The sequence below is a fragment of the Lottia gigantea genome (genome assembly GCF_000327385.1).
Source record: "Lottia gigantea unplaced genomic scaffold LOTGIsca_30, whole genome shotgun sequence".
Lineage (NCBI taxonomy): Eukaryota > Metazoa > Mollusca > Gastropoda > Lottiidae > Lottia > Lottia gigantea.
This window is the reverse complement of record NW_008708987.1, coordinates 2,622,668-2,649,046: the sequence shown is the minus strand read 5'-3', so window position 1 is coordinate 2,649,046 and position 26,379 is coordinate 2,622,668. Positions and strand designations below refer to the sequence as shown.

The 26,379-nt window shown below is 32.6% G+C and overlaps 1 protein-coding gene across 1 annotated transcript in view; it reads right to left on the bottom strand.

Annotated features, from left to right (window-relative positions):
• The window catches only part of LOTGIDRAFT_119149 (hypothetical protein), a gene marked incomplete at both ends in the record, with an annotated part of 95,251 nt that overhangs the window by 4,211 nt on the left and 64,661 nt on the right, over positions 1-26,379 (bottom strand). The window contains 17 exons of the mRNA XM_009057582.1: positions 268-349; positions 610-686; positions 1,129-1,295; positions 3,298-3,423; positions 4,028-4,221; positions 4,720-4,856; positions 5,256-5,660; positions 5,912-5,999; positions 6,327-6,424; positions 6,732-6,921; positions 7,248-7,318; positions 7,738-7,896; positions 8,361-8,492; positions 8,732-8,956; positions 9,313-9,426; positions 15,951-16,344; positions 16,468-16,591. Of these exons, the coding sequence (XP_009055830.1) occupies positions 268-349; positions 610-686; positions 1,129-1,295; positions 3,298-3,423; positions 4,028-4,221; positions 4,720-4,856; positions 5,256-5,660; positions 5,912-5,999; positions 6,327-6,424; positions 6,732-6,921; positions 7,248-7,318; positions 7,738-7,896; positions 8,361-8,492; positions 8,732-8,956; positions 9,313-9,426; positions 15,951-16,344; positions 16,468-16,591 (2,783 nt within the window). The remainder of the gene's footprint in view (positions 1-267; positions 350-609; positions 687-1,128; positions 1,296-3,297; positions 3,424-4,027; positions 4,222-4,719; positions 4,857-5,255; positions 5,661-5,911; positions 6,000-6,326; positions 6,425-6,731; positions 6,922-7,247; positions 7,319-7,737; positions 7,897-8,360; positions 8,493-8,731; positions 8,957-9,312; positions 9,427-15,950; positions 16,345-16,467; positions 16,592-26,379) is intronic.

Here is a 26,379-nt window from a genome sequence, read left to right as displayed (position 1 = left end):
ATGAGAAGAACTTTGGAGATCCAAGAATCTCCCACCCCCTCTGAGAATTCTGAACCGCCCTCTCATCCCACCCCACCCTAATAATTCATAAAACACCCACTGATCTTATCAGATTTCCCAATTTATGGGGCGAATTGGGTTTGGAGGTCTTACAAAAAGTAACCATTGAAACTCAGGAAATTAGCAGAACCCAGGGGTCCAAATCTGTTTGTAGAATATTTCAGTGTCAGGTATTTTCACCAATATAGAAACATATCGCTATCTTACCTCCGTACAGCTAGCAGCTGAATCAAATTCTATCACTCTACTTTCACCAGTCATAAAAAATACTTTCTCTGTGATTGGTTTTCTGAAAATAATGTAAGTTTTAACCTATCCGAACATCAGGGTCTTATTTAACAAAAATTTTACATTAAAACTCTTCATATTTCTCAATGTAAAATTCAATAATTAGAGAAAATGGCCTAGTTCTATTCTCTAAATGGTTTAGTTTAAGTAATAAGATAGAGTTCATCTCATGCTACAATCTTGTATTTTACAGCACTATACAATGAAGAACTCAATGATTATGTGAGTGAAGGGAATAAAGCCATTGTTAATATTTCTAACCTGTGTATGACACATTCAACCTCTCTTGTTGAAGGAGGAAATTTCCTGCGTTTCTTTTCTAACGTTCTTGAAAGACACTGAAAAATATAAATATAAATTTCTAAACTACAATATTAATTTTATATCATTGCATTCACTATTTCTATTTGGATTTGTATTTGTATTCACTATGTGTATTTGTGTTAGATGTTGGTGAGAACGTATCCTAAGAGACAAAGTCATGCTAAAATTTGTATTTGACAGTGACAAGAGACTTGATTCAAACTTCGTTATCAGTAAAAATTATGTTACTGATATATCACAGATGTCACAAGTAACTGAATGAAATACAGAAACCAATGAAGGGAGGGAACTCTTGTAATCAAAGATTATAATTTTTAACTTTTTCATCACATCATGATGCTTATTAATACAACAAGGTATGCTACAGAGCATTGGGCTTCGTATTCCTTATCACCATTTAGCTCAAATATACTTCATTGATTTTTAAAATAACTAATAACTGTATACGGCTAGTACCTTATAACTGTATCTAGCGTATTTGCCCTCCTCTGTCGTAGAATCCATCGAACACTTTTTAAGATGAACTTGTAAATATTTCTGAACTCGTGTATTTGGGGGAGGAAGTATATTTGTGGTAACGGCCATCAACTGCCAACTTCGTTTATTTACATAACTGTTGGGATCTGTAATGAAAAAAACTCAAGTTGAGGAAAATCTCACTAAGCTCTTTATAAATAGAAAAATGGAAACAAATGGATCTGGAAAGGAGAAACGAGCTATGAGTCTGAGCTTAATTTTAAATATGTTTGTCCACCAAATCAAGCTTACATTTCTCAAGAGTTGTGAGCATGCATAATAATTGATTTAGATCTCCACCTTGTCAAGTAGCTAGTCTACAGGAGGGAATTTAAAACAGGTGAGAATTACACAACATTCAAACATTTACAATGTTACAAACATATATAGAGACTAAATAATATCTAATATACATTCAACTATCTATAAAATAAGCAAAGATTGTGTTGAAATATCAGTCATATTTGATTTATATAATGTTCTATCTACTTCTAAATGTCATTCAAGGATTATCAGTCAAATATTTTAGTAAAGGTGCAATTTCGTGCTATTTATTTGTATTTTCTTTAGAGCAGAAATCTTTATATTTGTTGGATAACTCAATTACAAACGGTTAAATTGATAAAAGCAAATAAGTAAGAAAGAAAGAAAGAATCATTTACAAGTTTACTAAGGATCCTTTCTACCAGATTGTACTTGGCCAAACCTTGTGACATTGATCTTTCCTGGATTATCTGTACCCATTTACAGCTAGGTTGTATCAAACAAGATATAGATTTTATAAAGTTCAAAATACATAGTTTCTGTTGGAGTTCAGTTTTCGTTTTCTACATTTTGATATTTTCAACTTCGTCAACTTCATTATCCAACAAAGAGAAAATATCTGGCCTTATCTCGGTTTTAAAACTTTATATTGTCTATCATATATCTTACCCAATTTTCTCTTCTCATCTGTTAAAACCAAAATAAAAACAGCATCCAAAATAATAAACATGCAGAGAAAAAGAAAGAAAACAACATCATTAGGTGACAAAAACAACAGAAAAAAATACTGAAAGAAATGCTCAGAAATTTTACATGAGACATTAGATTCATTTTATCAGACATTAGGTGATTCAAGTTTAAAATTTTGGATCTAAAAGATGTCCAACAGGTTCTAGTAAAGGTGTGATAATTATATTAATTCTAGATATTTAAGGTTGTGAAAGGAAAATTGTTTGATTTGGTTTAAAACTATAAGTTAGATATAACAACATTGAGGTCAACATTGAGGTCAACATTGAGTTAAAGTAGGTCAAAGATATTTAAGCACATGCAGATCACCATGGAGTAGAGTTTATTATTTTCTAGGGTAGTGTGGCCTTAGTTTCTTTCTATAAACTTAACTTGGCTTGACCCCTTGTTGTTCCAAAAATCATATCAATTTTTTTTTATCTAAACTGAATATGAAGAAATAGGGGAAGAGGCTATACAACCCCTATCAATCTTAGACATCAATCTTGGGTGTCAAATTTGAAAAATCAGACTTATGACAAATTTCCTTATAATAAGATTTTTTGAGAAACAAGGACCTGTTTTTTGTTTATTTCATGATGGTCAAGGGCTGTGCATTAAATATCTCTGATAACTGTACAGTTCATGCAAAAATGATTTTGATAAAATTACTTCATCAGGCAGTGCAGGTTTAGTGCTAGTGTGAAACTGATAATTTCATGCTTTTTCCTAATAACCAGGGCTATTGATTTGATTTGTATATACCAGTCATGTCAGACTAGAGATCTAGACTGTTGATTTGACAGTATTTACCATTCATGTTTGCTGAGAGCTCAAGAATTCGTTGTATTTGCCAGTCTTCTCCAGTTGGAGTTCCAAAATGCCACAATATAATTTAGGACTGACTGAGGGATTCTCTCTATTTATATGAGCCAATCTTTGTCTCGTTTCTTTCATCAAATTTTGATAGAAACCAGAAATTACGAATGAGTAAAGGAGCCCATAGAAAAAAATGAAACACAGAACAAAATAGAGCTGTATGCAATGAGATAATTGGATAAGAACAGCCCTGGACACTACCTATCTGATGATATTTAAAGAAGCTACACCACGTACCTGGATGATCTGTAGTCTGTTTAATTAATTGTAAATAAAACTCGTTACAGACGTGGTCACTCTCTAGACATTTTGTCATGACGATTTGAATCATTCCAGTATGATCATAGTTATCATTGTTGTTACCTGATTATAGAATTTAAAAATTTAAAAAGTCATACATTGTTTATCAGTAAATACAACATTAACATGTTACAAAACATTGTTAGATTGGTGAGATCTTCTCATCCTGTTGGGATTCATGGAATCAACTAGAAGTTCAATAAAACAATTTGGAACAGGGTTCAGATTGTTTTCTATGTGCACCGAATTAAAAGTAGGATGTCAAAGTATTGGAGAAAGACCAAGTTACGTTAAAATCTGTCAATAATTGAAGCTTCTAGAGTGTTTACAAGCTAAAATTTGAAGGGCAATAACTCATACTCGTTATTTTTTCGATTTTTTGGATTTTCAATAGGCTTCATCCTTGGGTGATTACAAACACTCATGCCAAGTTTCATCAAAATCAGTCAAGAATCAATCAAGAATTGTGACTTGTAGAGTGTTTACGAGCAATTGTGGACAGACCGAGTGACATGGGTGACGTCAATATACACCCCCCATTTCATGTGGGCGTATAATAAAAGGGTAAATATTGAATGTGTCATATCTCGTTTCATAACTTTCAATTTAGGGCAGAATTGGAACCGATAGAGCGCCACCTAAGAAAACATAATTAAAGGGAGCTAACCTGATTCTTCATATCCAGTATAAATTAAAATAGAAGTAAACATCTTGATGGCAACTTCCTCCATCGCTGGGTCGTGTATTAACGTTAAACTCTGTTTTATAGGTAATTTAGTATATGACCAATAATTCACGTCAAATTGACCAGTATCACCAGCTGCGTAGTTCCGTAATCTGTCCATTTTAGACTTGGTTAACCTGTAAAAAAAAACATATCCTTCATGATATATGAAAGAGGGTGATCTGGGAATAACTAATTCAATCTATATCTGAATTTAAAAGGAAAGTCATTTTAGACTTGGTTAACCTGTAAAATAAATATCAAGAACAAAATCAATCTATATCTATCCTAAATTTAAAACGTGGTCATTTTAGACTTGGTTAACCTGTAAATAAATCATTGTTAGAATGCACGAGGGTGATCTGCGAATATCAAGAACAATCTATAGCTATCCTAAATTTAAAAGGTATTAATTTTAGACTTGGTTAACCTGTTGATATATAAAAGGACCTTGTCAATCTAAAATGAACCTTATTTTACATGATGTGTGAAAAGGGAAAATCTAAATTAACCTAATTCCAATCTAGTTTCAAATTGATCCTATTTAGACTTCTGAATCTGGTGTCAGATATCTGCTGTTTGAAAGATACTCCTTCATTAAATGAATTATTCAGGTAAAAATCAAGACGACATACCTTCGAAGTGTATTTTTAAAGAAGCCAGTATCAGCTGTAGTGATTGGTCTCTGTAATAATCTACTCTCTGATAATAATTTACGACATCGAACTAACTCTTCATATAGTTTTAATTTCTCTTCATCGGACATCTTTATCTAAATATAGAAAACACAAAATTTATGAAATAATTTTTTGGAATTCATAACAAATAAAGTCAGAAATGATATATATTGTGGTAAAGCATTCAGAAAGTAATATAATTTCAATATGAATACCATATATTTGCAAGTATAATGCACAGTTTTTAATCCTAAAAAAAGAGCTAGACAAAATCATTGGGCACATTGCTTTGCTCCGCCCACTTGTTAACCAAATTGTGAAGAGATCTTTCACCTTATTTCCACCACTGTCATTTAAAATGTTATTACTATTATTATTTTTTGAGATTATAACCCACGACCACGATTTTTCGTAACCACAAAGCAAATGAAGTCATGAAAAGATTTTAACATTCTAACAGACTATGTTACAGCCCCTTCTCAAAATTCACTCACCTTTTTCAAACTTTCATAATCTGCCTTCATCCAAGATGCATGATGGGGCGAATAACTGGCTACAAGATGGCCGACATCCTCTTTATGGTTCGTTTCGAACATAAACGTTCTTTGTGGACAATCTGTTTCAATTTTATCTTGAAGTTCTAACGTAATATAGTTGTCGTTCGGATCGATATAAATAGATTCAATTTGTGAATATTTAAAATCATGTAGCACCATTTTGTCCTTCGCACGCACAAATTTAATTCCGTCCATATTAATTGCTAGTAAAGCGTCACTAGAATGAGCCCACAATCCTTTGTGTAAAATAGGAAACATGGTACATCCATATAAGGGAAATTGTTTGACACACGTTAAATACCAGACTTGAGCTTCCAGGGTACTTTTACCATCACCATAATGCTGGAAACAGAATGAATAAAATTTCATTCATCCAATACAATTCATAATAAAAAGAAAAGAAAATTCAAGGACCTAAGAACTTCTCAATGATTCTGGCTCTCAAAATCTTTTAATTCTAAAAGACAGTTGAAAATATTCATGGCATTATCATGCACTCTAGACTAAAATAAGATTATTTCAAAGCTTGGACAACAATTTCAAGAAATATCAAGGTTTTACAAGTTTTCGACCAATTGCAGATTTTTTCCTACCTTGTGAGCTTTTGCAACTTCTTTTGACCAGTTTCTACCTGAGGAGGCCAAAATTCTTTTACATAAATATTGGTCAGCTTCACCATATCTATAATAATTAACAATAATTAATTACCATTGCTAATTAGTTTCCTCATAATCTTGTTGATAAATAGACTTTTACTTATTACTTTTTATGTGGATTTGAATAGTGAAATGAAATGGAGTTTTACATCTATGTGGTCTAATGAAGACAGGGATGGACTGGGATAATAATATGAAATGGCGTTTATGTTACCTAAATAACTCTTTTTTCTCAATTATGTATTCTTAATCAAACCAGACCCATTTAGTTCATTCTAATTAAGATTGTGTTATGCCTTATATTCTCCTTCTGATTTAACAGATAAAAATAACATCAAAGTATTTTCTCTACCTGAATTGTTTATCTTCTTCATAAGTTCCCCAGATGACCTGAGCCTGTAACCCCGCCAGTTGTAATGCTACTTTATCAGATATAGAAAACTCATCCATCTAAAAATATATACATAATGTTTATTTTACATGGAAGATCTGAAATGAAATGAGTTTTACATTTGGAAGATTTGATGTTTATCTATAGAGGTCCATATGAGATGAGGACCCCTCACCCCTCTATTATAAGAAACAAGGATTCCCCCTTTTCATAGGATTTCTCCCTGGATTTCCCCATGGAACTTGAGGATTTTCTCTTTTATGGATTTTTTCTGAATTTTCCTCTGTTATAAGACATCAGAATTCCCTCTGTATATTAGTTATTATCACTGTAAAATATTATTCATCTATCTGAAATCAAATTTACCTTCACAACTTTATAAACAGCCTCAGCATATAGAAGATGATATTCTATAGGGTCGTTAGGAATGTCGTGTACATGTTTATAAACTCGTTTTCTAAACATAATCTTCGCGTCTGCTCCACCTAGAGCCAACTTCGGTCCTTTTTTAGATATTGTTTCATAATGACTAGGTTTAGCTGCTACTCTATCTTGACTGAAAATATAACATGAAATGTCACCTATTGATGTAAAGAAATATCGTGCTGCATCAACTGAAGAATATTTCATAGATACAGGACCTACCAACATACGTAGGGCCAAATATAATTATGACTAAAAAAGCAGAATTTACCACTAAAATGCAGCTTGAACATTTGAACGCTAATTTTTACAAAACGTTTCCAGAAGTACTTGAGGTTAAGAAGGGGTGTGCATTATAAACACAATCATATAATACAATGAATATACAGTGTTTATTTCATATCTTTAAATTTAAATGACGATTTCTGTAAAGAAAATTTAAAAAAAAACGTGACTTACAGTTCCCATTGTGCCATTATATCAGCTATATATTCATAACTTCTTATAAACCTTTCATATTCATTCGTTAACTGAAATATAGAGACATGCATACAAACAATCTAAGTTATAATGGCTGACATGTAAATATATGGGACATAATCCATGAATATAAATAACGAATGCATGAATTGGAGATCTAAGTTTCAAGCACATTTCAAATTTCAAACATGGGACATAATGAAAAAAAAATCTGAATTAGAATTTTGGTAGGTTCTTGTTTACAAAGTTATTAAATTATAATGGCTATGACGTAAATTAATGGGACATAACTCTGAAAGCAACGAGTAAAGTAAATTGGTGATCTAAGTTACAACTACATGTAGGCTATATCTTAAATGGACAATGTTTGACTGTGTACAGAAGAACTAAGTTACAAATGGTCATGAACTGGTTAACATGGGATATAACTCATCAACAAAAAGCTGACTATGAAACAAATTAGCCCTACCTCATAAATAGCCCAGCCTTCGACAGATTTTAAACCAATTTTTCTAGCCACCTTCTCTAAAACATCTGTAGCTGTATCACAGGGCATCATACTAACAGCCTTCGTCTTACCATCCATAAAAAATACTTTACACACAATAGGTGCTAGTGATTGAACACTCTGAAATAATAAAATGAAAGTAGAATGAAATTAATAAAACAAAAGTAGAGAAAAAGTAATAGAATATTACTTTGTCAACTATAATCCAGGAGAAAGGAAGCCATTTTTCCTGAATTTGAGGAGTTGGAAATGGGTAATATTCCATTATCTAACTGCCCCATAAACATAGTCACATCACAATTGGGATCCAAATATTATAAAATAGCATTGTAAGCATAAGGTACATTTGAAAGCTGCATCTGTAAAAGGGGCCAAATAATGCTCTTTACGATTCCAATATGAAGTCAAATAGAGCTTTGTTATGTTGAGCAAATAGTGGCTGTGGGTTGAAAGTCTGGTGATCTTCCGTATAATTCCAGTTAACCAAGATGTAAAAGCCAAGAGGTCAAGGACCAACAAGTGAACAAGTTGTTATCCTTGTTAAAAATGGCTGTTTTATATGTTATAAATAAGAAAGTACAAACCATAATTTCAATGGAAGAAGCAGGATATTTTCTAGACGTGGCACGAGGTATCGTTAAATGATTGTGGGTCATCAGAGCATATTTACCAACATTTTTATCAAAACACGATTTCTTTACATACGATAACATATACTGAAAAACACAGAAAATAAAGTTGAATCCTTGTTTAACATATATTTGTTTCAGTCAATATTTATTTATATATTCTGAAATAGCTAATGACTGAGCTATCCCACTGTTCTAGCAGACGTACTCATTTCCAACTGAACCAATAAACTGTCTTGGCAGATGATAATCCAACTTGCTACTAACTGACCTGTATTTCACATATTTTATGATGATTTAAAGCCTTTCAGGACATTTCTACTTACTTTATGAAGGTTTTTACTGGGAGCAAAAGAAGCACTGAAGAGACACATTAAAACCCAGGCTTGACGAAGTGACTCTGGTTCAGGGTTTTCATTGGTCTGTCGGATCAGCTGACAGAAGATTTCATCTCGTAGCTCGATACGTTCTAATCCTGTTTTTATAATATGTTGTATGGTCGTCACGGACGAATCTTCTTTCGCTTCATCTCGAATATACTTAGTGATATCCTGAAATAAATGAAGCGTTCATATTATTAAAAAGTCTCCTTCAGATGTGTTGAGCAAAAGAAAGTCTACAAAACATGTGCATAGGAAAATTCAAAAATGCCAAGACCACTAGACCAGCACCTTTACTTCTTTTGATATTTTTGTATTGTCATATTTCATTTTTTTCTTTTAATTCATTGAAATATATAATAACCTAAATCCTACAGGAAATCGACTGTAGGTATGGTGGAGGCAAAGAATAATGTTGGGACTTGAATATAGATTGGTCCCTGGGTCCACAGCTGCTCAATCTGATATTGTCACCATTTTGACAGTCAATGGAAGTGTATTGAAAGGTCATGTCGAATCATACATACCTTAAATATATTACAAGCTTGATGGATATTCTCAGCATCATGTAGATGTATATGAGATGTTGGTATTAAACCACTTTTACAATATCTTAACATTTCTTCTTTAGATAACACATCCTGAAACACAAAATTTTACATCTCATTTATTGATCTTGTTTTCAACCAAAATTTTACGTTTTTCAGGGGCTTTTAATAACCAAGTTATGTATTTTTATGGGCTTGTATTTATTTGTTGTATTGGTCAATCAAATCTGATCACAGGTGGAAAATGTTGGATGTCCACATGAAATAATTATCTGGAGGTATATTTTCAGACATCGTGTGCAATGTAACCCACCCTGTAGTAGGTATAAATATAGATGTGCTGTGGTGTATCGGGACAATGACAATGATTGGGGAAAAACATAAAAAATTTGAAATGATGGAAAATGAAAGATCTTTTTGTGGTATTTCCATTCTTCTGTACAGATCCTACCAGGACCCTGGACTGTGCTGCTTTGCTCTCTATGCAATTTTCTTGAACAGCCATCACCAGGACCATTAAGTGTACACTGACCCCTGCACGATGCTACGTTTGAAACACATGAACAAATCATTGAGAAATATCAACTATGATATATGGAGCTATATCTAATTAACTAGAGAAACCCTGGTCAAGTCTTAACTTTATTATTTTTCTATTCCCACTGAAGGTCTAGTCACACGTTGTGTCCTGTCTTAACTCGTATCCTCCTCTTCCTATCAGCTCTACATTCAATTAACTCATATCTGCCATGTCTGTTTCTGTCTGTTTCTGTTCGTTTATCAGATTATCTATGTTCTGGGAAAGATTATCAAATGTCTGGTGTGTTCTATTGGTTGACCCTGAACACGTTCTCGGATATTCAGTTCAACCTGTATTATCTATTGTGTGGTATTATGAAATGTTAAATGTCTGTGTTCTATTAGATGACCCTGATCTTGTTCTTTGATATTTGAAGGAACTTTTTTTACAGTTTTATGAGATGGTAAATGCGTGTGGTCCATTGGTTCAGCCTGAACTCATTCTTTGTTAGCCAAATCAGTTTTAAATTATCTATAGAAAATGTTATGAGAAAAGATCATTTGCTACTGTCAATGTGTTGTCAAACTTATTTTGGTTTTCTGGTATCGTTCTGCCGTTCAAATCTTTAATTCTATTGGTGGAAGTCAAATTGACTTTTGTTATCTTTGATAAATGTTGAAATAACAAGAAGATTTTTACTTTATCAGGTTTATGATTCTCTATGATCCTATCTAGGCTACTAGCTGATCCTTGGCCAAAGTTCTTGGTATTGATCTTTCCCACATTATCCATAACAATTTACACCTGTGTCGACTGTTATGAGGAAAAATGACTTAATTTGAAAACCTTGGCATAGAAAGTTTGACAGTTGCTGCCAGCAAACATATTAGATGATTGGGTGCTTCCTTAACTTTTATCCCTCTTCCCAACCTCTCGTAGCAATGATTATGCATGTCATTGTAAATTTGAAAAGTTTTATGTGACCTAGGAATATATTGTAAGAATGACCTGTAATTCTGTTTTTGTTAAATATAAATGTGAATTGTAGATGGAAGTCAGTTTGAATAGTCTGGTGATTAAATTGATAAACGACCTTGGAGCATTCCTGTCAGAAACCATAAGCTGCCTGTACCTTAATATTTCAGTCTGAAATAACGTACAAATATATCACCTCCTGAACTGATTCAGGTGATAGAGTGAAACAAGATTGGATAGACTCTTAACCAACTGGTATTAGATATCAGAAATTATTTTGCATTCAAGAGCAAGTATCTTCAAGTGTACAATACAAAATAGTCAGAAAGAAACCTTCTGATTTAGAATTATTTTGTTAATAATATGTAAGTTTTCTCATAAACAGATAGCCTGCATTTTCTCAATTTCCTGCATTTTCTCAATTTCCAACTGTCGAGGGATCTTTAACGTGTACAGCCTATAGCACACAAACCTCTATTTATTGTCCCATCTGAACACCTAACTCTACACTATAGAAACATCAGACATCACCTAACTCTACACTATAGAAACACCAGACATCATCTAACTCTACACTATAGAAACATCAGACATCATCTAACTCTACACTATAGAAACACCAGACATCATCTAACTCTATACTATACAAACATCAGGCATCACCTAACTCTACACTATAGAAACACCAGACATCATCTTACTCTACACTAGACAAACATCAGACATCACCTAACTCTACACTATAGAAACATCAGACATCATCTAACTCTACACTATAGAAACATCAGACATCACCTAACTCTACACTATAGAAACATCAGACAACACCTAACTCTACACTATAGAAACACCAGACATCATCTAACTCTACACTATAGAAACACCAGACATCACCTAACTCTACACTGTAGAAACACCAGACCTCACCGAACTCTACACTATAGAAACATCAGACATCACCTAACTCTACACTATAGAAACACCAGACATCATCTAACTCTACACTATAGAAACACCAGACCTCACCTAACTCTACACTATAGAAACACCAGACATCACCTAACTCTACACTATAGAAACATCAGACATCACCTAACTCTACACTATAGAAACACCAGACATCACCTAACTCTACACTACAGAAACACCAGACATCATCTAACTCTACACTATAGAAACATCAGACATCACCTAACTCTACACTATAGAAACATCAGACATCACCTAACTCTACACTATAGAAACACCAGACATCATCTAACTCTACACTATAGAAACATCAGACATCACCTAACTCTACACTATAGAAACACCAGACATCATCTATCTCTACACTATAGAAACATCAGACATCACCTAACTCTACACTATAGAAACACCAGACATCACCTAACTCTACACTATAGAAACATCAGACATCACCTAACTCTACACTATAGAAACACCAGACATCACCTAACTCTACACTATAGAAATACCAGACATCATCTAACTCTACACTATAGAAACACCAGACCTCACCGAACTCTGGATTTTATACTAGAGACTACTAGAGAGGTCCACTCTAACACTATTTGACATCTATTAAGCATTATAATTACGTTCTCATTTGAAGTTTTCAAGTATATTTGTAAGATTTCTTTTGATTAGGATCATAAACAGACGACATTTCAAAGAGAGATTACTCTGTCAAAATCACTTAAGAGTTAATAACTAGAAATGAAAAGATGTTTGGCCTTGTGACTCTTCAGTAAATAACAAGAATCTTCATAGACTGAAGTTTTCAAAGACACTTTTATCTTCCTTACAGCTTAATATTTTACAATTCAAAAAGACCACCACTGAGCTATGGCAAATATGGTCTAATATATGGCAAATATGTTTGACCTATGATGGTCAATAACGAACTGAACTTTAAAAGAAGTGTTTCAATATCACACAACCAAGAATATATTCATCTTTTATTGACCAGTCGATCTTTTACCAGAAACCAGATGTTTGCTGAAACATTCCAGACTTTTATTTGCTTTCAGGATTTTTGTCAAATAGATAAAAAATATGAATAGCCTTTGAACGCGTCAATTCCGTCTTTTAAAGAAATCAATAAGTTGATAAAAAGCAGACACTTTAAAATTATCAAAAGAAATGAGAGAGCAAAGAACTTATTATACATTATAATAGAGTGCTTATCTCATACTACACCAGACAGTATTCTTACTCTAGTATGAAATACTTCCTCATTTATGATTGATATACTTCCTCATGTACAAATTTCAGTGGCTGCAGCCAATTGAGCAGTTGTGTCACCAGACAGGGTATGGATACTCTTCTAGACACCTGATACCACTTTTCATTATGAAATATTTTCCCAATTCAAATTGATATACTTTCACATGTGAAAAGTTTATTAGCTGCTACTAATGTGTTGTCAAACTGTGAATTTGTATTTGGAGTTTCATTTATGCTGTTAGGATCATTTGATATCCTACCTCTATATCTGCAGATAGAAAATAATTTACTCTCTGCCGTAGATTAAGTAAGTTTTTATCAGCTCAACCTGGAGCAAAATATTAAAATGCATACCCAATTTTATTTCATTTCATAAGATTTAACGAATTTTAAATTTGTCTGATTATCACCAAAATTGATAGAGCATACAAAAATGGAATTTAAATATCCAACATATAGGAACTATTTCTATCTATTATTCCATATCATAAAGTTACTTCATTCTATCATCAAAAACTATCTCCAATATTTTACAGTCAATCAACAACATGTAATATTAAAGAAACCTGCAATTGGAAATCTCTTTGTCTTGTATTAACAGCACTTTAATGACAGCTAGTCAATAACACCACTTGTTTCTCTCTATATTATTTTAGACAGGAACAATTGGAAATCGTTTATTATTTCTCAATCCTATTTTTTCTCATTCAATATCATGGTTTATCGTGAGTATTTTTCTGTAATTATCTGATGTAACTAGACTGAGTCAATTAAAAACAACATGCAATATTTATATCGTTATACAAACTGTTATATTCAGTCTTCATCACTGATATTATTAAACAGATTCACCATTTTATTTGACCAATCATACTTTAGTCTCAGAAACAGGAATTTTTAGTTAAACCAATCAGTATTAGTATTCTACTGTAATGTATGCTGTTATATTTAATCTTTGTTCAGTGAAAATATCAAATAATCATATCACAAGGAGAAAACCTTTTATATACAAGTCTTAATAACCCTTTTATATTATAAAATATATCTGTTCTCAGAACGGATCGAATGGATTTTCATTTACACTACAACCAAAGAACCGTCCGGACAGAAAACGGAACGGCCTGGTGTAAAAGGGGGCTAATGAACAAGCCAACAAAATGAATGGGGCAGACTAGTTCAAAAACTCTGATCCTACCCAGTTAGGGATGTGATGTTGTCACAGGTTAGGCTAGACCAGAAATCCTACCATATCCCTGTGTTGAATGTGCCCCACAAGATACCACAATACAATCAAGAAGTATGGTTTTACTTCCACTCTTACAAGTCTATAATATATATTCTATAAATACCATTAATACCAGAATGTGAATCACATGATTGAGATCTTGGTGGGTAGATGGTAACATGCTGTTGTTTGTTATGTTATAAACTGTTGACCTTGGCCAGTGCTTTTATAGAAACTATTATAACCTTGTAATACCAGTACTGAGTATAATATGAAGTAGAATATAAGTTATCATTTCTATTAACATTTTACACTACTATGATTTTATCATTCCTATCAAATAAACTTCCAGCAATAAATCTTATATTATGATCTAGTTTGATATCCTAGTTGGTAATTTAGAAAGCTTTAACATTGACATAGGGGAGTATCACTCTTAACTGTCATTAAATAAAAGGGACCCTCTGCCTTCATCACCACTTCATCCTAAAACTTTAACATTAAAAAAACACTCTGTACGATATATATCTAGTATGTGTTAACACAAAGAAACAACTATTTTGTACAAGGATAACAAGATTCTTTCACTGTTAACCCATCTACTGCTAGGTTGACTAGAATAATGTAGAAAGAGGACTTATTCAAGGTCACTAGACTTCCACATGCCGTCCAAGATCAGAACCCACAACCACCATTTGTTTAAGGTAACCAAGCAAATGACATCATGTAAATGTCCATCTCAAACTGGCACTGTACCTTTAAACGCTATTTCAATAAATTCCCTGGCCATGACACTCCATGACATGTTATGAGATTTTATTGGTTTGATGAAAGAACTCTCCTCAAAAGGAGGAAGAAAAAGTTTGAAAAGCGAAGTGATTTAGAAGAGTTTATTGGTAGAGTAATGAAGTTTCGTATTCTAAATATCTACTTCAGCCAATTCATTTAGAATTGATTTATCGTTGATGTTTCTTCACCTTTAAGGATGAAAGTTTTGTGAAGTCCTCAATGTCTATTCAAAATTGTTCCAGATGCAAAGAAAAAATAAAAATTCAAAAAAGTTGGTATTCCCTCATTAGTCATTTCTTTTAAATTATTCTTTTATGGAATTGTTTTATAACTTTACTGCTTTTACATGATAATAAGTAAGTAGGCAAACATTCTTCAATGTGAATTTTATAAAAATGATATCCCTTCTGTCAGTCCTATAGCCTCATATCTTGTAATCTTTCAAAGAAATGTCTGGGCAGGTAAATATATATGTAATTTTTTATTTTGACCCCTTGGATCTTTTTTTGTGTCTCGTGGCATTTTATTAATTTCTGGAAAATGTTATAAATTTACTAATTTTTTAGTTAGTTTATTAATTAATCCTTGTAAATCTCTTGAAGCATTTTGTTTTTGGTTTAAAGTCGATAAAAACATTTTTTTGTCTGTATATATATATATATATAAAGTAATCAGGGTTGTCATCAATTCTTGGTAAAATGAAACACTTTTAGTCCATTTTTGAGAGAACAAATTGTTATTTAATCCATATTCAATTCATATATACATAATATCTTAGCATGCTTTTAGCTTATTAGCTTCTTCAATAAAATAATTTCTAATTTCAACTTTATATACATTATATATATATATAAAATTAAAAAATCAAAAAAAACTTACTGTAGCTGATTGCCGCCTTTTCTTCAAACTTTTCATGATAGTGCCACCATAATCTCGTACGTGATTATTAAAATACTTCTCAGCATACTCAAGCATATCATACACAGCTTCAGGTTCAGGCAGAGAGCAGACCGAATCTCCCATGGACTGGGGACTCATCAGGTTCTGCATATTGGGGTTCTGCATCATGTTGGATAGTTTGTCTTGAGTTTCAGGAGACAGCTCATTGACTTGCATGAAGCTCACCGGTCGGGCGTTCTCGTCGGGGACTGGGGGTGGTGGGAATGATGGAGGAGGAGGAATGATGAATTCAGGGCGACGAGACAGTGGTCCACTTGTGGGTACAGTTTTTGAGAATTTCTCTATGGATTCATATTGAGTTGGAGACGGTGTTCTGAACCCATTCTCCAGACCATCGTGTCCATTCATTGGTGGGGGTAGATGATTTCCATTGAGGGCTTCAAACTCTGGGGGTGGGGGCGGTAATGGAAGCTCTTCTTCAGCAACAGCAGATAACAATTTGATTCCCTCTGGTGGCCCTCCTCCAGGTAAGGGGGGTGGTGGAGGTACAGGCCCTCCAGGAGCAGGGGGAGCTGGTGGCACTCCTGGTAGCCCTGGGGGTGGTGGAGGGGATGGCACTCCTGGTAAAATTGGCGGAGGAGGAACTGGAGGTACGCCGGGAGGTGCAGGTGGAGCCCCTGGTACACTGGGAGGAGGGGGTAGTTCTTGAGATTTTCTGCTCTCGTCTGACGCTACTGAATGATCATCATAACCATCTATTGATTTGTCAACTGCATCCAGAGCTTTCTTCACCTCACCCTCACTGGAGTCCGACTTGGCATCCTGAAAAATATAAATGACAAGGAATTTAACAACATCAATAATAAATAAATAATAAAACTTAGGGGGAATGCTAAAGTATCAGTTTTTAATATTAAATGAATATGTGAAGTGTACAATGGGGAAACTGTTGTTATATTAGGATAAGGATTGTACAGAGGTTTTCAGAATTTGTTATGTATATTGGAGACAATTAAAGCATTGATTTTCACCATCCTAGTATTCACTCAGAAGTCTGATTTTCTTTCATATAATAATATTTTTCATTGAAATCAAAAATCAAAATGTCAACATACAAATTTTTGATTTTCGTCTTACGCAATAAAAGATAATATTTATCAAATGTAAAACTTCACCACAAATCTTCAAGTTATTTCCCTACTTGATCATTAATTCAAAATATTAGTTTTACTCTCAACAAGTTGGCATAACAACAGAAAACAGAAAATCATTAAAACACTTCCTCCTTCCACAGAGATTTCAACTTAATACGTAAAAATAAACTTTGACAAGTGTCTTCTGCTCTGAACTTGTCATTTGTTTGTGAAAAAAATATCAAATAAAATTCAAAACTCTCAGGAAATACATTAGCAATTTATTGAAGTCGCCAATCATTTGTAAAATTCAACTTGAAATCCAATCCACTTATAAAAATAGTGAGATTATAAAAAATAAAATATTTCATGAACTTTACTGGCTAAAATATATAGAGGATGAAGCCTTCATAAAACCTGGATTCAAGTATTTTATTTTAAAAACTATGTAAATAAGGAAGGATAAAAGCCAAAATTTAAGGCTTCAGCGGCACTACATGAAATCCCACGCCTGTGCCTTTGGTACCTTCAGTTCAACAATTCACATGATATTTTATATATTTTTAATGGCAGAAAAATAGAAAAAATTCAGTTAAAAACTCTGAACTATAAAAAAACTATTAATCACTTAATGAATTCCTTTATCTTCTATGAAACTACAAAACAATGAGATGCTCTTAAATATTAAAAACTTGACAAACCATTTCATTATTTCTACTTTAAACATGTTAAAAATCTCTAGGGAACTGATAAAATCATGTTAAACAAATACAGACAAAGTAGGATAAAAATCTGTACTAGCAAAACACTTCTATTGACCAAATATCCCAAAGAATGACAAAATCAGTAGTAAAAGTTGTATAGTAGTGGACTCCTCAAACGAGAAGTATCATCAGGTGTTTAGAATGATTTAGATTAAGTTCATTACTTTATAAGAATTTAAAATGTCACTCATTGACAACTTTTACTACCAATATAATCAGAATTTGGATGAGATTTTTATTAATGGAATTTCTCGTACAGATTTTTATATTGCTAATTGGTTGTGCATTAATAGTTATATATTAGAACAAATGTCAGATGAACTCTTCCAAATAGAAACCAAGTTGACAAACCGAGTATCAGAATGGAATCAAGTGTTCTAGAAGATGTTATCACTGCCTTGCTAGTGACTACCACCACAATATTTATAACACTCAAATTCAATAAAGTCTTTAGATTTGAACTCAAGACTGAAATGTTGTAGAAGTTTAAACAGTTGTAATAGATATATGGGCTCACAAAAAGAGATACAGAGTTGCTTAACCCAGTCACCAAAAGACATCAGGTGTTCTAGAAGAGTGAACAAGTCTTGACTTACTAGTGACATTCACCACAATAGAAGTACTCAAAGTGAACCTCAAATTTGAATTCCCTTGACTTGCATTCAGTGCCTTCCAGAAAGTTTAAAAATGACCTTGGGGACAATCTTGTCCATCAGTAGAGTTATTAGAGATATCAAAACTTCCAAAAGTCAAATGACCCTGAAGTGACAACAATTGCCTCCCATAAAGATTAAAGGGAGAGGCTTGTCTTGTTTTATTTATTGACAGAAATAGAAACATTTCAGCAGACATAATACAGCAAATAATATCAACTTCTAGATTAGAATTCTGCTAATTATCCTCATACTGTCATTCTTATAAGATCCTACAAACTTCAATAAATAATAAAAACAGATTTTACACCCAGACAAAAAGCTGACTTGTCAACAATTCCAGAATAATTCTGTATGTTTTCATGTATCATTATTGAAGGTCAACCTTTCAATGAATAAGAGGCACAGATTAAGGAACAACCTCTCCCAGACAAATCGTTTAATCCTGGACAATTCCAGGATAATTCTGTCAAACTCTCTAAGCCACATTATTCTGTTTTTTGAGACAATGATAGACATAATGGATATATAAAGAGTCTATTCTATGGTAAAAAACACACTAATCGATAGAAATTCTATTATTATTTTAATTCTTTCAATGTTTTCACTCCACCATTACACAGACTTTAACTTGTTTCAATTTCAACTGGCCTTTTAAAATATTAAACACACAGTACTGACTATAATATTAAATTGATAAATAATGATGACTTTCTGATGAAATAAAATGGAGTTAAATTTCCTGGTTCCGAATGTAACATTCTGATGTTCTGCTTTTATTACAAATATAAATAAATAAATAAATTGGGGAACTGATTGAGGTGATATAAGTTTAAAGTCATCAGTTTATTTCAGTTTGTTTGATATTGGAAGTAGTTTATAAACCTCTAATATACAATATCTATTTCTTTTAGTAGAACCTTAAAGAGTCATGTGCAATTCTACTAAAACTAAGTATTTTATGACGTCACCTCCGCAAAGGTCTTATATGATTCAAGCAAATTCGTGAGGCTAACATCATGAAACACTTAGTTTTAGTGGAATTAGAAGAACCAAAGACGTCTGATTGAAAATTTGAATAATGCAAATCAATGTCCCTGATATGCATACAAAATTTAGAAAACCTCTTTAAAATCCCTTTAACTTACGCTCTGACTTATTGTCTAGCAAAGTAATGCCATATAGTGTGCAATGAGGGAAATTTTGTCAGGACAGCCGCATCAGCCTGCTCTACTTTAAGTCCACTGTTGATTGATCTTTAAAGTGCACAGTTTGTGTGGCACATGACACCTTGTTTATTGTCTCTTCTTAATGAGAAGTGCCACTGACTGGACCTTCAAGTTAGCGAGCAAACCACTGATTCATTAAGAAAATACTCAACAGATATAACACCAAGACCTATGAGAAAGTAAAACAATTTAACACTGAGACTTCTACTTCATTCCCTCTGTCTATAATGCTTGTGTTTATGTTTTAATATCAGACAGAGAAGAGTGATATATCTTTGTTCCAGTTTGACAATAGAAACTCTATTCCATTCTATTTGTTAGAGAGATAATATGATAAAAGACGAGTTGTTATCAGTAGAAATCAGAGAAAGAGAAGATTTATGTTGTATTTTATAGAGAATAAACAATAAATACAGAATATTTTAATATTATCAGATATTTCTCATAAACACACCTGTTCACTTTCTCTTATTCTTCAAAAAAATCAATTTTGATATAAGTATGTTAATTCTCAACGTTATATTTCTACAGTTAGACCTACAACAAATACTTATCAAACCAGCAGTTACAACAAATACTTATCAAACAAGGAACAAGGCATTGGTGTTCAGATTAGAAAAATTCAAACATTTAAATTTTGTACAGTTAAAAGTTATTTTTATGTAGTTTTAGGATTGAATTATATATCGTTATCAAAAATTGTCAAGTTTAGTTAGTTTAGTCTTTTAAATGTTTTTTATAGCATGAACCAGGAAGGCCTGAGTTTCCATAAACTATAATGTTTTACAAGTTATTTCCAAAAACGACCTAAAAAATGATTTATCAAATTGGGATAATTAGAAGATCCATTTGAAAGGAGAGTTTCTCAATACAATGACCATACAATCCATTTTCTAAAAACATACGTAGTCAAGTTTGTTTTATTTTTATCATCCTATACGCTAAAAAGATAAGAGATTCAAAAACAACATATCTTACCATTGTGTGGGCATTATGGAATTTAAAATCCTTGACAACAAAAAAACTGTAATTAAATCCGTTCATAACCATTAGAAACAATGTAAATAACAGAATCCTTTCAGTACCTCGTGGAATTCCAAATAAACGCAAACATCAGAAATGAAGTCAGATCAGTAATCTCTTAATAACCTTTCCGACCAAACCATTCAACTAAATGAAATAGGAATTTCCGATAACTGTTTAATCATAGAAGTCATGTTCGATACGTTTCCCATCACTAACGATCAGTGATCTGTTAAAACTCTTCAACCACAGAAATCAATTAGAGTAGTCAGTGGAAAGGTTTAGTGTTATTCTACCATTCACTGTTAGTAATTTTGATCAACTGTAGACTAGGTTATAGTAGTCCGTGGAAGGCTAAGAGTTATTCTACCACTCACTCTTGATAGTCTTGATCAATTGTAGACTAGATTATTTGTGACCTCGGCCAGTGCTTTACATAGTAGTTTCTATGAACTTACTCACTTTTAAGACTAGGTTATAGTAGTCAGGTGAAAGGATCAGTTTTATTCTACAATTGTTGGTAGTCTTGATCAACCTGTAGACTAGGTCAGAGGGTAGGGTAAGGGTTAGAGTAGATTGGAGGCCTAGTGCCAGAAACATAACAGTTTATTTTACACCTTAATGACAAGGTCATGGTGCTAAAGCATTACGGTTCGTATTTCAAGAAAAATAAGTCCGAACGAAAGTTGACTATTCAGAGGGGAACAATACATCCAGGGCTGTTCAGTTTGAAATATTTCCCCGACTTGCCAAATTATAAAGGAGATATACACTATAAAACCACTCTCTTGAATATAATACAGTTGTGATCTCTGGTGTCTTTAACAAACAATAATACAACATTAGATCACCTTTTACAATAGTTCAGGTTTTCAGGTGAAACTCTTGAAAGTGTCAGATTGCTGGAGGAACATCCAGCTTCGGTCTTAGTTTGAGAATTAATAACAGACTAACAACACCTGTATTGACAGAATAGGACAAGCTGTGGTTTATAGTACTCTAGGAGTTGTGCAGTGCGAAAGGGTTAGTAGTATGTTATACTAGTTTATGGTAATTATTTACTACTAATAACATCAACATTTAATACTGGAACACAATTTTATGGTATACTACTCCTTGGTTTTAGTGAACACAACCTAATATTGTGTTCTGCTATTTAATGTGATCTCTATCTACCACTAAATATCACTTAAAGAGATTGTAGAGAGGTTTTCTACCTTATGTGTATCAGAGACATCTTTGACTTCTATTTGGGACTTTCCAGTTTTCAATCAGATGTCTGTAGTTCTTGCAATTTCACTAAAACTAAGTGTTTGAAGATGATACTAATCATAAAATATGCTTTATCAGAAAAAGCAAATTGGTGCAAGCTGATGCTATCAGTGTCCCTGATATGTATAAACAATTAGAAAACATCAGTTTAATCCACTTATAGATACCATTAACATTAGTCTAATCAGCTCAAAAAATCTCATCTAAACCCATTAACATCAGAGAGAGAAATTGACAGAGATGACTGTAAGATTACCTCCTAATCAAATAAAGACATTAATGCACATTCAGGAAGCTTCAAAATATAAACAGAGGCAGCCCTCTCTTTATAAGTAACAAGATATATCTGACTTACAGGACAGTAACCAGACTTGATTGTTCAGAGGGATATAGAAGTAATATATCTGGAGGGACAAGTAATATATCCAGAGGGACAAGTAATATATCCGGAGGGACAAGTAATATATCAGGAGGGACAAGAAATATATCTGGAGAAACAAGTAATATATCTGGAGGGACAAGTAATATATCTGGAGGGACAAGTAATATATCAGGAGATACAAGTAATATATCTGGAGAAACAAGTAATATATCTGGAGAAACAAGTAATATATCTGGAGGGACAAGTAATATATCCGGAGGGACAAGTAATATATCTGGAGAAACAAGTAATATATCTGGAGAAACAAGTAATATATCTGAAGGGACAAGTAATATATCTGGAGGGACAAGTAATATATCTAGAGGGACAAGTAATATATCTTGGAGGGACAATGATGTTTGGTTTTTAGTTGCAGTAATAGAATTGATCAGTTGTCAGAATTTTTTCAGGGGGGGCAATCCATTTTTTTGGAGGGGCATTCCCCATCTTGCCTCATGTAGTTACTGGCCTGATGGCTTATATAGTTTCAATTACAATTTATTCTAGTAAATCAATAGAAAAATAAAATGGACTACTGGTATTTATGAGTTGAATCTAACTTCTATTAACAGAATATCTTTCTTCAATTTTAGCTGTATAGTTTGATTATTAGTTAACTGTTAAACTATCAATATGTAGATTTACACTGGAGATTTAATAGTCTATATCTCTCTATGGAATAATCTCTCTATAATATTATATTGTATCACACCTAAATAAACAAAATAACTTATTTCTCATTTTGTTTAAATGACTGTTTGTTTAGATGACTGTTTGTTTAGATGACTGTTTGTTTAAATGACTGAGAATAATCTTCTATAATAAAATATATAAATATCTACTGTTTGAAACCTATCAATTTTCATTTTAAATTTCCCATGAATCCAAGCCAATAATTAGAGATAAGTTGTTTGTGATGTATAAGGTAGGTAAATAATAGTAATCTCCTGAACCATTCTTTATAGAAATAATCTTTTAAAACTGATATACAACTCTAGTTTCAAACCCAGGATCACCATCAAAACAAAATAACATCAAGATAATAACAGAGCCACAGAGCTGTAACTAGGGTCTTTTTGATATGAGGCAAAATTTCTGTTGCCTTTTATTACAAGTCTTTAGGTAAACCACCTTTAATATAGAAGTCAAATAAGCATTGTATCGAGCGGATGTAATTTCAATCTTATTTTTTGTCAAATTCAGCATGAGTCATTTGCTTTGAATTTGTGGCCTTGAGCTAGAGACCGTTTCAGAAACATCCAGCAAGGTACAGCCTTATCTCAACTAGAGCTTATTGTCAAACATGCAAAAAAAAAACCTAAAAAAACCTGTCATGAGAGACAGAGATTGAAAATCTTTCAACTGAGTTTTCACAGCTCACAGTATTTCTTGAAATAATTTAGTAATAATAACAAAATCAAATTTTGGCATGTAAGGAGGCGTCATTTAAATTGATCTTTCAACATAAAATTGAATTGTATGAAATGAGTTTTGCCAGGTTTAAATTCCTGCGAATAGACGGTCGTTCTGTTGTGAATATTTTTACACTAGTAATTATAAGAATAATGGGTATAATGATGGTTTTTATTTACTTCATTATCAATCAATCCCCTAGACAACCTAATCCAAGAATTATTATTTACTTTTCTCTCAATTTCTCCCACAAATAATTGGTTCTTTTATTTACTGTTTTCAAATAAAATGAAGTAATTTTGTCACTAATTAGTGGATGGTTCGTTAAATCTATTAAGTACTTGTTAATTAAAATGTACTTCCTGTAGTTTAGGAGAATTGTAAGATAGATATTTTGAGAAAGGGGTTGTGTTCTCATTGGTGTTAAATATATATGGACTAATTTGTTATAGCAATACAATCTGTCCATTTAATACACATGTAATTGTGTATCTGTTAAACAGGTTGTATTGTGTATTTTATTTTTTCATTCATTAAATTATCCCCATGGACTGAATGTTAGACAGGACCATGTTTATTATTATTATTATTATTAATACACTCTCAACTGTCCTAATACAATATATTAAATCTGAATTTTAGGGCATAAATAAAGAAGTTTCTAAGAATATTCAACCAACACAGACTGAATATCACATAGATGTATCATTCCATAAAAACAACAACTGTTTTTTCTGTGCCAGCCCCTCTGACTATCATCACTGACAGGGTTTCGTTTTGCGGTTCAGATTGGTAATACTTGGTTTATTTATGCTTCTAGTTTCAACAACTAATATTAGACTGAATCAAATTCTGACAGTTCACATTATAAAAACTTTGTTATTTGTTTATAGAGTCAATGATAGCGTTAATCTAGCAATGAAACTTTCGAATAAAAGAAGCCATGAAATCAATTAGTTAATGAAAAAAAGAACAGAGTTCTCCAATTACAGAGATTAGTATCTTGATAATTAAATTATAGAACCCTCTTCTCTTACAGTTTCTTATTTTAGGTCTATCAAGATAGTACTACTGTAAAATCATTATTTTGAGAAATTCTATTTCTATGGATTTCATGTCAGCCAATCCACAAGAACCTGAAAGAGTATACTTTGATTAACCTGGTATAATATGAAGTAAATTGTAGTACTATTTTTGAAAAGATTATAAACAAATAAAGTTAGTAAAACTAATCACTCTGTTACTCTCTAATGAAAACCTAAAGATGATTTTACAATGTTACCATAACAAAAACTGATAAATTCATGTACCAAAGGGAGACAATTAAACAGTAAGTAGTTCAACTAGGAGTTATAGTCAGTCATTTAGATCTAGAATCAGACGTAACTGGCTAAGAAAAACATCATCCAAACAACAACATTAATCAGAAACGGTTATAAAAAGGCTTGGTAGTGTAGGTTGTTACACTGTATATAGTTACAGCTTAACATTTATCATTTACTATCAGACATTACTGGCTAAAACAGCCATTACCTAAACAACAACCCTGGTCTCCTAGACAGCTATAACATATAAGATTAAGATGAAGTGTAGGTGGGTAGAAATGAAATAAGAATTAGTTTAAGTAGATTTGTCTCCAACTGAGAGGGGAATGTTTATAGTTCTAACTAACCATAATTACAGACTTTTATTTATTTTTTCTTACTTTATTATTTGTTTACCTTTCTTTTCTTTTCTTTCCTCTGAGTTATTCTGTCAGGTATATTCATAGAATGAATTGATGAGAAGGAAAAAAAGAAAAAAAAATTTTTTTAACAACCATCACAATTTGGATGATCCAGTCTAAGAAATCTAAGCATTGTTTTAACAAAGATGATCCAGTCTACCAGCTGGTCCTTGGTTAGAAATCTTAGCATTGTTTTAACAAGAATGATCCAGTCTACCAGCTGATCATTGGTCAGAAATCTTAGCATTGTCTTAACAAGTATGATCCAGTCTACCAGCTGATCATTGGTCAGAAATCTTAGCATTGTCTTAACAAGGATGATCCAGTCTACCAGCTGGTCCTTGGTTAGAAATCTTAGCATTGTTTTAACAAGGATGATCCAGTCTACCAGCTGGTCCTTGGTTAGAAATCTTAGCATTGTTTTAATAAGGATGATCCAGTCTACCAGTTGATCCTTGGTTAGAAATCTTAGCATTGTTTTAACAAGGATGATCCAGTCTACCGGCTGGTCCTTGGTTAGAAATCTTAGCATTGTTTTAACAAGGATGATCCAGTCTACCAGCTGATCCTTGGTTAGAAATCTTAGCATTATTTTAACAAGGATGATCCAGTCTACCAGCTGGTCCTTGGTCAGAAATCTTAGTACTGTTTTAACAAGGATGATCCAGTCTACCAGCTGGTCCTTAGTCAAACCTCTTGGCCATGATTTTACAAGGAGGATCTTCCAGCTTCATTGTCAAGAAAGTAGTATTTCTTACAATGATGACAACTAAG